We start from the raw sequence: 11,185 nt of genomic DNA on the forward strand, positions 1-11,185 counted from the left end.
CAAGGACGTTTAATCTAAACAATAAATAAATAAATAAATAAATAAATAAATAGAAAATTCAAACAAGTCAACATCAGTTGCAACGAAACGCCACTTGGTAAAGACCACAGGTGGCAGTAGAGTCTAATGCACTCTACCTAACTGTGGAGAGCTGGAGCTGCCCGTCTCTTTTTGAAGTCTGGCCTTGTTTGTGAGGACCACAGTGGTATTGTGGTCAGACAGAAAAGCCTGGAACTCCTGCTCCACCTCCATGATGTGAGAATCTTTGTCCAATTTGTGTTCCAGAATTATCAGCTGTTTAGGAGCTCCAGGTCCTAACTATAAAGGGTGGCAGCATAGAAATGAGTGATTGCTACAGCTACCGCTGGTCATTTCAGATCTAAATGACCAGTATACTGTCCTTGTCACCAAGGAAAAACTCCCTTTTAACACGAAGAAACCTCTGACAGAACAAGACTCAGGGAGGGGTAGGCAGCCAGGCAGTGTAGTTCAGACAGGCCATGAAGTCAGGCTCAACTGCAGATCAGCTTCTCTGTATCCAACAGGTGAGAATAATATAGGCAGTGCTATTTAAGTTGCTATTTTAGCCTGCCACTGTAGATGCACATCTGCAAACTCCTCTCCACATCCTGTCTCTCATTTAATCTGTTATATTCTGTGCAGGGTTCTGCTGATGTTTTTTTTTTTTTTTTCAATTAAATGTTATTTATATTGCACCAAATCACAACAACGGTTGCCTCAAGGTGCTTAATATAAAGCTCCAATAATATACGACCCCGATGAGCAAGCTCTTTAGCAACAATGGGAAGGAAAAACTCCCTTCCATCAAGAAGAACCTTGTGGCAGAACCAGGCTAAGGGAAGGGCAACGATCTACCGTCACGGGTTGGGGGTGAGGGGCGGGAGACAGGCAAAGACATGCAGAGCCAGAGATGAATAATAACCCAGAATTAAATGAAGAGTGGTATATAAACACGTTGGTGATGCCTGATTCCATCATAATGAGGGTGGATTCAGGGTCACCTGCACATTTAAAAAACAGAAGTGGAACCAAAGTGCCTTAGAGAAAGACACATTTAAGGTCAAAATACATGAAAAGCCTAAAGGTGTGCTTTGTTGTGTTAACTAATCATCCTGCAAAGTGAGAACCATGCTTTTACAGTGTCTGGTGGTTCAGCTCTTTCACCGCATCGGCCTGGTCGGGGAACTCAATGGCAATAAATGACTCAGTCATCTCATAAATTGTGAGGCCCCGTTCTCCCCTACATAAGCTGCCGTTAAAAGTATCGCTATTGGTTTTGGTAATTGGTAATCTATTGCACAATTTGATTATCTCACAGCACATTTACAGCAGCGATGCGGGCGGCGCATGTGCGGCGGTCACTTTAAGACCTGCGAGCAGTAGCGTATTCGTTGTCAGGACAACAAATAAAGACAAAACTGGCCCGTGTGTTTCCTGCAGGACCTTTGAGAGTAGAGGCAGAGAGCAGTGGGAGCTCACCTTGATAAATAACAAGAGATACTGCACAGCACAGGCTGAATCAGGTGTAATTTTCAGGCGCTAAATGGAGGTAAAAACTGTTCCGCCTCTCGACTGATAAGTGACGCGGGGTATGACTCATATGGTCGCATGAGGGTTGCCAGGTGAGATCCAAGATCCTGCACTGCAGAGAGATCCGCCTGTTAACGTAAGATTCTTTCCAATTATTGATTGTTATGGAAATATTGCACGATGCACTCCTGATTCATTCGGCCATCGCCACCAGACTGCCAGCTTTCAGAGTCTCCTGATCTCTTCCAGGAGTGATCAAAGAGCCTGGTGATGATTACTGAATGAGCACGAGCACGAAGTGAATGGAAAAAATGAGCAAAAAATATGAATCAGCAAACATCTCCGATGTGGAAGAGCACATTTCTCTGAAGTATGACATCAAGAAGAGACTTGGAAAAGGGGTGAGCAACTTTTTCTCTCTTTTTAATTTAGTGGAAATGAACTTGTTTGCTCAGGCTGTACAGTTACTAACGAAACTCCAAGTTGCTGTTTGAGCAAACCGGAAAAAAAAACAGTTTCACTGCAGTCTTCTTTTTCTTTTGCAGTCTCTAACTCTTCTGCCTTCATGTGCAGTAATTCAGTTAAAGTTTCCTCTGCACTTAAGCCTTTAAATTCCTGAAATTCTCCAGACTTACAGTTCTCAGTGGATACCAGTGTTTTAAGCAAGAGGTTTATTTACTTTGGCAGCAAGAAAATAAACTCTTTCTTTGCAGATCAGCTGGTGTGTGAGGACACTTGTTCTCTTTAGAGTCCAGATCCCTTTTGTTTTTGTTTTTCTTTGTCTCCAGTAGTTTCCACAGTTCTAAAAACAGCCCGGTTTCTTTCCACCGTTTGCCCCAGGAGATTATCAAGTTGTTGCTCTGCTTCTAAATAGCCAGCTGATAGCTGCCACGTAGAAACCACATAACTGGCTGGACATGCTGAGGGTGGCTTTGACTCATGTTACCCACAGCTGTTCAACCTGTTGCACCTAGGCAGCATCCTACACCTGCACTGTGATGCTGAACAGCTCTGATCAGATAACTTCAGATGCATTCAAAAATCATAATGTGGATGTATTTTATTTTATTTTAAATATAGCTTCAAATACCAGGTTTAAAAAATGTCAGTGTATTATATAGGTCTGTTTTTCTGCAGCTGTTTGATTAAAAAAAGAAGAAGAAGAAGAAGAAAAAAGAAAACACATCCCCAGTGCTCTTTCCTCCACGTATCATTAGAGTGTATTATAATCTCCTGCCTCACTGCTGCCTCTGTTATGCTTGGCTTCACTACGCTGCTCACACCCTGCTATCACTGAAGTCAAAGAGCTCATGTCATCCATGTTTTATTCAATATAGAGATCAAGAGTTTTTTTTACATGGTGCATATAGTGGATTTGTATTCTTGATGGAGTGAAGATTAGTCCAGCAGGAATAATACACAGTTTGTGACTCTACATAAACAGCATATTAGCTGGTTTTAAATACATGCAAAAATCAAAATTATTAATGAATATAGGATTAGCTGCTGGTAGAAGAACTACTTAAATGTATGATGTCAGGCAGGGTTAGTTCGCTGTATCCTACTGGTAAGACTCATAAGGGCAGTAAAGCTGCATTACCCTGCCCACTATAGCTGCACATCTGCAAACTGCTTTCCAAACCACATCCACTCAGAATCTTTCTTCTTTGCTGGGTTCTTGCTGATGCTCTTTCCGTCTTTTATTTTCCATGTATGCACATGGAGCTGTGGGGAGAGCAAGTCCACAGTGCAGATGGGAATAATTTATAGTTACTTAAATCTGCAGGAATAAGTTATCATTTTGACTTACAGTGGTCCTAACTGAACTCAGATGCCAGTATTCTCATATTTTGATTTTTATAGTTAAAATCTTGCACAGGATATAAGCCCAATCCTGTAGGTACAAGAAGCATCCTGGTGACGTGTTACTTGCGTTTTGTGTTTGCCTCAGGCCTACGGCATTGTCTGGAAAGCAGTTGACAGACAGACTGGCGAGATTGTGGCTGTGAAAAAGATCTTTGATGCCTTCAGAAACAGGACAGATGCCCAGGTGTGTACCATGTGATCTGCAGTAAGTGGAACAATGCTGTTGTTCTAAAGCAGGGATGTCAAGTTCATTTTACACCATGGGCCAGATACAGCTCACTTTGATCCTGAGTGGCCTAAACAGTGAGACTCCCCTTTTTGTGCGTGTAAGAAGTGTAGCTACACATTTAATCCCCGAGATATGTTAATATAAGAAAAAGAAGTGGAATTTCAATAATCTCGTTTTCAGGACACAATAAAAAAAATGCTGCTGTAACAAATGAAAGAACTCTGTCAGCATGACCCCTTGGGCCTAAAAGCGGCTTCTTATTTTTCCATAATTTTCTTTTTAAGTACTTGAAATTAAGCATTTCCTGCTTGCAGTCTTTCAAATGTCCACTTCATTTTGACTGAAAAGCAATCATTTGAATAAATTGTTAAAGCAAAAGTAGAAGCAGCTCTACTTGCTTCACGATTGTCATGCCACTTCTTACATTTTGCTTGTATCTCATCCTGGGTATTACATGGTATTAATTTCCTCCTTTATCTGTTTAAAGACAAGTTTAGTAAGTGTTTGCATAGGACAGGTGGCTTGTGTGCACCTGATTTACAGCTGCATATTTCCTGATCATGACCTCAGTGTCTTCTTTTTTCTTTTTACAGCGAACGTTCAGAGAAATCATGTTCCTCCAGGTAACCAAAGTATTTATTATGTTCCTGTCAAATAATCTTAACACTTTTCCAAATCACTGTCATGTCTTTTAGTTCCATTTATGAAGACTGAAACAACGATAATGTCAGTCTCAGTCTCACCGACTGTACTGGATCTCTCTACATGTAAATTACCTTTAGTTGAATTTAATAATATTCTACAACTCGACCAGTGACATGTTCAGTCTGTTAGTACTCCACAAAACTGTTGCATATATATAATATTCTTAAGAATCCTTGTGAATTCTTTTTGAAATATCAAAATAAGTAAACAGGGAATGTGTTTTTCCATGTTGTTTTTATAAATCACATAAATGTTTCCCTCCTTATCTGCTGACCTACCTTCATGTGACCTTCCCCTGCTGTTTGCACAACCTTGTCACAAAACCATTGCCAGTTATTACTGGTCAAACAGTAGCCAGAGTGTGAGTTTTGTGTTTGAGAGTAAGCATGTTTACCTTTTCTTTTTGTGTGCAGGAGTTTGGAGGCCACCCCAACATCGTTAAGCTTCTAAATGTCATCAGAGCACAGAACGATAAAGACATTTACCTCATCTTTGAATATATGGGTGAGTGTAAAGCCCAGCTCATCATCTGAACTTGTAACACAGCAGCATGAGGAAGGCCCCGGGGGCTCTTAGTAGCTTAACCTGGCACTGAAAAGGTGTGTGTGTGTGTGGGCTTCTGCTTCTCTTGGCCGGCTGTGCTGTCTTACTGCTGAGTCCACAGACTGCCCTCCCTGTCTATGCAGTCTAATCCTTGACAGTACTGCAGCATTACAGTGCAGACTCCCACTGCTTACATTTCATTTGATTTCAGCCATGCCGTTGCATTAAAATTAGCGTGTGTGATTTCATAGAGGATTTGTATGTTCAACAACACCGTAGATGGTTATCTTTATAACTAATGATTATTTAGAATTGGATCATTACATAAACACCCATAACAGGTTTTTTCCTGTTTCTGCTTTTGTACCAGATACTGACCTGCATGCAGTGATAAAGAAAGGCACCCTACTGAAAGACATCCATAAACGTTACGTGATGTACCAGCTCCTCAAAGCCACGAAATACCTGCATTCAGGAAATGTTATCCACCGGGACCAAAAGGTACAGCAGATGGAACAGATGTGAGAATGTGAGAAGCATGCTCTTATTTGGATTAGAAAAATCCCAAATGAATGCCTGTATCATGCATGTACAGTGCACTTTTGCTCTTGTCACATGTTAATGTTCTAATTATTTTTTCTTTGTGGCCTGTGTAAAACTGTGGCATTTCCTTATCCTATGCAGGTTTGTGCAGTAAACTCTGCTGAGTTGACCTCACAAAATGGTCCTTGGCATCACAAAATAGTTTTTCATCCCACATTTTCTGCTCACTGAACATTCATATTCACATTTTCATCTTTTAAGCAAGCACTGGAAACCTGAGAAAATTCTCTTTGGTAAGAATGTTTTTTCTTGTCTGTTTCCCACAGCCGTCCAATGTGCTCTTGGACTCTGACTGTGTTGTCAAGCTGTGTGACTTCGGCTTGGCCAGATCGCTCAACCAGATCCAAGAGGACAGTGGGAATCCTACACTGACGGAGTACGTGGCCACACGGTGGTATCGAGCTCCCGAGATCCTGCTGGGATCCACAAGGTACCCGACTGTGTTGAGCGTCTGCTGCTAACGCTTGTTTTTCACTGACAGAAATGAGTCTAAACGTTAAATTTAGGCGGTGCTTCTGAATAATCAGCGTATTTTCCAAAGGTACACTAAAGGCGTGGACATGTGGAGTCTCGGCTGTATCCTGGGAGAGATGCTGCTGGGAAAAGCCCTGTTCCCTGGGACATCCACCATCAACCAAATAGAGAAGATCATGAGTGCCATTCCACATCCCAGCCCAGAAGGTGGCTTCACAAAAGTCCAGATTAAATGTATTTAACTGCTTGACATTTTACTTTTACTTTGGATTGATTAAATATGCCTTAATTTTCAGATATTCTCGCAATCAAGTCAGAATATGGATCCTCTGTCATACAGAGAATGTTACTAAAGTAAGACAATATTTTATGTTTGCAATTTATGTTGTGAAAATCATAAAATTATTCATCAAATGTCTGTTTGAATCTGGTAATCTTAAATACTAACCCCGCGTTTTTTGCCCTTTATTTTTATGTGAGTACACAGTGTGTACAGTTAATGCGTGGCCTCAGCTGACCTTGTCACTCTTAACACAGAGCTAGGTTAACAAATTTCCTCCACTTCAGCATAAAAACTAGAATTAGAGCTTACAAGTGGAAGCAAGGCTGATTAAATACTTAAGGAGCAGAAGTACTGATGCAGCAGAACAGTAAACTGAGCAACAGCAGGTGAAATAGGCCACAGAAATTGAAAGACAGATCACTATAATAAACCCCTGTTAATTATTCTTCTTCATCTGTTCATCCTTCACCAGACCACAGGTGCCTTTGGAGGATCTTCTTCAGCCTTCTGTGCCTCCCGATGCTCTCGACCTGTTGAAGGGTTTCTTGGTTTTCAACCCAGACAAGCGGCTAACTGCAGAGCAAGCCCTCCAACACCCATACTTAGCCAGGTATTAAGGATCAGACTGGCCCCTGGATTAGGAGCTGTGGTCAAATTTTATTCTGTTTTCTTGTTGCTCAGTTGGTCAGATTGAATAGATTTGTGTGTTATTCCCCTTGTGGTAAATCTGTAATCTGTAAATGGTTTTTATGATTTTACTGTCATTATATGTTCATGTGTGCTGTCATATGTTTATAAGTGTGCTATCCATTTCTGAAGATTTCACAATCCAGCCAAAGAGCCAACACTGAACTACGACGTAGTGCTGCCAGTGGATGATGACATCCAGCTATCTGTGGTTCAATACCGCAACAAACTATATGAGGTACAGTGTGACTTATAACTGAGTTTGAGTACTGAGTACATCAGATTACTTTGAGGTATACTACAAAAAACTACTGAAAAAGCTCTGTAGGCTGTAGGACCCTTCACACAAACATGCAACTCTGCCTGCTTCACATAGCAAGACCGAAAGAAGCAAATGTAAGAAAACAATACAGTTTCAAAATTTAGAAATACATTTCAAAAAATGAGTCAAGAACAAATGAAATCCCTCACAGCATAAGAATGTGCTGTAACGTTGTTCCAAATTAAGAATTTAGGGCTTTCAGCTTGCTTTTCTAAATATTAAGACATAGACTGTATATAAAAGATGGACATAGTTACTGTGCCATCACACAATTAGTGAATTTAGTCCCAAGCGAAATCCTCAAGCTGAGCATTTTCAGTCGGATCATGAGTTGTATTATATTTATTTATAAAGCAGGCATGATACATATTAACATTGCTGCATGTAAACAAATGCAGCTGATGAAATGTACAGAGGACTTTGTGGCACATTGAATTTGGAGATCTTATTCATGGTTAGGCCTTAAGACACAACTATGGAATTATATTTATGTCAAAAGCTGCCTGCAGTAAAAAAAATGTAATCAGGAGGAAATAATTTACTTTCGCGAGCGGAGGTGTTCATTGCCACTTGCAAGATGAATTTACTCACATGTAAATTCAACAGCACAACGAAGCCTTCACACACAGGAGAGTTTCTGGTGTGTGAGCAATGCAGCAGGTTCATGCTCTCAGGGGTAACTCTGCTCTCAAAGCTCGAATCTGCTCACTTTAATAAACAGACTTTTGACAGTTTTGAACGTGTCACAGAAAAACACTTTCAAAGGAGTGCTGCCTCAACCTCTGTGATGGTCAGGTTCAGGTTACTGCATTAACCTGAGTTACACTGTGGCAGCAATACAAGAGCTGTTTTAATCCATATTTGTTTTCACTGCATTACTTTAATGCTGAAGAGATTTTGAAAACCGAAAGATTCCAAGGCAACTTCTGAAACATCTGGCTTTACTTCAGTTTCAGTATAATTCAATACATCTACTGCAATTATACAATTATTCCAATGTTCCGGTCTCTGCTGGTCATTATAAAGAATGCGTTGAATTGGGTTCACTGTGCTTATCTCTTTCAAGAAGTCATCATTTGATAACAAAAGGCAGACTGTTCCACAGTTTAAAAACAAAAGGTGGCTTTTCAGTGCTTCATTGGACACACAAGGTAGCTTTAAAACAATACCTGTGTGATCATGCTTGAACATTCATGGTCTCTGAATTTTCTATACAAATGAGACAACTGGAAGTTAATCAAACTAGTTAAAAATGCTAGAGTCTGTATCTTTTTTTAACCTGCAGATGATACTGGAGAGGAGAACTAACCAAGGGATGTTGAGGTTGATCCAGCCAAAGGAAGGAAGCTGTGTCAGCAGCAGTGAGAAGCCCAGTGTGAAGTGTGATAAAGGAGTGAAGAGCCAAGTGGCTGCAAACAGCATCAGAGATGGTGATGATGAAAGAAAACCAAAACCTGAAAAAACTGACGAGACGACCCATGCGCCTCCATGTACAGGAGTTGGCAAAACTGAGGCGGTGAATGCATCCACCCCACCTGCAGCAGAGAAGACGAGCCCTCTAGCTGGCCCTGGCATAGGAAAACTTACATATAACCCCATCACACATGCCCCAAGTATGAGAGTTTATTTTTTTGGTGTAAAATATGAAACCTGTCTTTTTGTTTAAAAAATGGTGGGGTTTGAAAATTCCTGAAAAGCATAATTATTAAGCCATCAGAAAGTCAGGTATTTAATGAGCACAGTACAACAGCTGTGTTTATACTGCCTCAAACTCTTGTTTTCTTCATTCAGATGTCTTTGTTCGGAGTCCAGGTGGTCCTCCTCATTCCTACCAATCCACTACAGCCAGCAGGAAACCAGTGGGACAGAGCAGCTACAGTAATGCAGTTGCATCACCAACAGAGGGCACCAGCGCTGGTGTAGTAAGCGTCAGACCTCAGTCCACTTCAGCTTTGTTTTCCTTTAGTGATGTAAGCCTTGTTTCTTTTTGTACTTACCATTTGTACTTTTCTCTGTCTCCTCACCCTACTTCTGCTAGTCGATGGACCAGATTCTGCAGCGTGGTCGCTCAGCCCCCGTGGCCCATAACCATTCCTTTTCCTCGTCCCTAAACCACACCCAGAATAACCCGTTAGTACGCAAAGATGAGACATCCTTGTCTTCTGGGCTTTACATCACATCAGCACGTCTGGTCAGTCCACTACATCCATGTAAAATATTATATGAAAGAACAGATGCAATTTTAAAAAAAATGAAGTGACTTTTAAAACATTTTTGAGGATTTAATAGATGGCGATTATTTTGAAACTTGGTGGCTTTAGGGGCAAGAAAAGAAACTTGGTCACTGTCACGTGTGTCTGACCAGGTTTAATTTTTTCTTCTTCTCATGCAGAACCAGCGCTCCACCACTCAGGTGCATGAGGCCCGGCCACCACCGCGGTTCAGCAAGAAAGTGTTTCAGACTAACTGTAACGTGGCAGCAGCTGGCGACCCACGAGCCAAACTAGGCAGCTATTCGCAGGCCTATGGCACCATCAACAAGACTGGACTGGACAGTCTTCTTCGGGGCCGCCCTTGCAACCCGTGACTGCTGTCATACCTGCAGTTACATAGGGGTCCGGTGCCACATGTGTTTAAACACACAACAAAGTTTGCTTTGATCTCCTTCAGACTAGGACTAGAAACGATTCTGAAAGGCAGATCAAACAAACATCTCTTATGTTACATTTAGATTTTACCCATGGATACATGAATTTATTCACTGTCTGTGACTCATATATATATATATATATATATATATATATATATATATATATATATATATATATATCAATTCTAGGCGTTAATACCAATGTATGAATATATGTAAATGTGTGTATTTTTTTTAAAAAAAACTTGGAAACCTTTTCTTAGAAGGCTGGATTAGCCTGTCTGTCTGTAGAGAGGCTCTGTATTAAAGTGCATATGCTAAATAGTAAGTTTGAGCATTTGTCTCAGGAGCGTCTGTCGGTTTAAAATAAGCCCTGGTGTCTCATGTTGACTCTGGTCTAGAGGCTTAATGTTTTAATACTACATTAGGAACATTGAACCAGTGGTTTGGGTGCAGAATACTTGCAGATACATGTAAAATATGCAAATAGATGGTTTGGTGAATTCATTATATCTAATAAGTGATTATTTTTCATTTGTGAACATACCAGCAAGAATTCTACTTGTTGTTCTGATGTGTACAGAATTTTATAATGTTTAACACTGAATCACTTAAATGTCTATGAACAATTTCAGGTGGAAGAACTCAGACTCTCAGTGTCTCTGTAAAAGAACAGCCATGTAAAGAAAAAACAAAGTAAACATTGTTTTTTACACATTTCTTCTCCTCCCACAGTTTTGTTTCTAAAACTGACTGCGAAATATCTTCAAGAAACCTAAGAAGTCCAGTCGCTTTTCTTTCCAAGGTCCTTAGAAACTGAAGCTACAGTTCACATAGGCTCACCAACATTGGACAACAGAAGAGTGGAAAAATGTTGCCTGGTCTGATGAGTCTCAATTTCTGCCCCAACATTCAAACTGTAGGATCAGAATTTGACATAAATATGAAAGCATGGACTCGTCCTGCTGTATGTTAACGGTTCAGACTACATCAGATACTGAAATTAATGACAAAATTAAACATAATGTAGTTATCAGTGAATCGCTGTCGGAAAACCTTGCTCTTTTCACTTAATTAAAAAGCCCAAAGGGAGCACAAGCCAAACTTACAAAGCAGTTAATCTTGAAACTGTGTTTGTTTTTATACATTTCTATCTGAAAATGACAAAGTAAAAGCAGGTGAAGAGAAAAACCCGTAAACGCGACCGATAATAAACCACGTGACTTAAGACCAGCATGAGTCCTGCAGTAATTTCCAGATTAATCTGGATCT

The 11,185-nt window shown here is 40.4% G+C and overlaps 1 protein-coding gene across 1 annotated transcript; it reads left to right on the forward strand.

Annotated features, from left to right (window-relative positions):
* Nucleotides 1–1,354: 1,354 nt before the first annotated feature.
* mapk15 (mitogen-activated protein kinase 15) lies at nt 1,355–10,029 on the forward strand. The gene is made up of 15 exons (XM_026157233.1): nt 1,355–1,687; nt 1,801–1,952; nt 3,503–3,601; nt 4,240–4,269; nt 4,765–4,855; nt 5,265–5,395; nt 5,764–5,927; nt 6,039–6,178; nt 6,268–6,325; nt 6,727–6,864; nt 7,074–7,179; nt 8,549–8,876; nt 9,055–9,185; nt 9,302–9,454; nt 9,656–10,029. The coding sequence occupies exons 2-15, from the start codon at nt 1,854–1,856 to the stop codon at nt 9,848–9,850; spliced, it is 1,863 nt and encodes a 620-aa protein (XP_026013018.1). The 5' UTR covers nt 1,355–1,687; nt 1,801–1,853; the 3' UTR covers nt 9,851–10,029.
* Nucleotides 10,030–11,185: the final 1,156 nt, after the last annotated feature.

The sequence above is a fragment of the Astatotilapia calliptera genome, chromosome 22 (assembly GCF_900246225.1).
Source record: "Astatotilapia calliptera chromosome 22, fAstCal1.2, whole genome shotgun sequence".
Lineage (NCBI taxonomy): Eukaryota > Metazoa > Chordata > Actinopteri > Cichliformes > Cichlidae > Astatotilapia > Astatotilapia calliptera.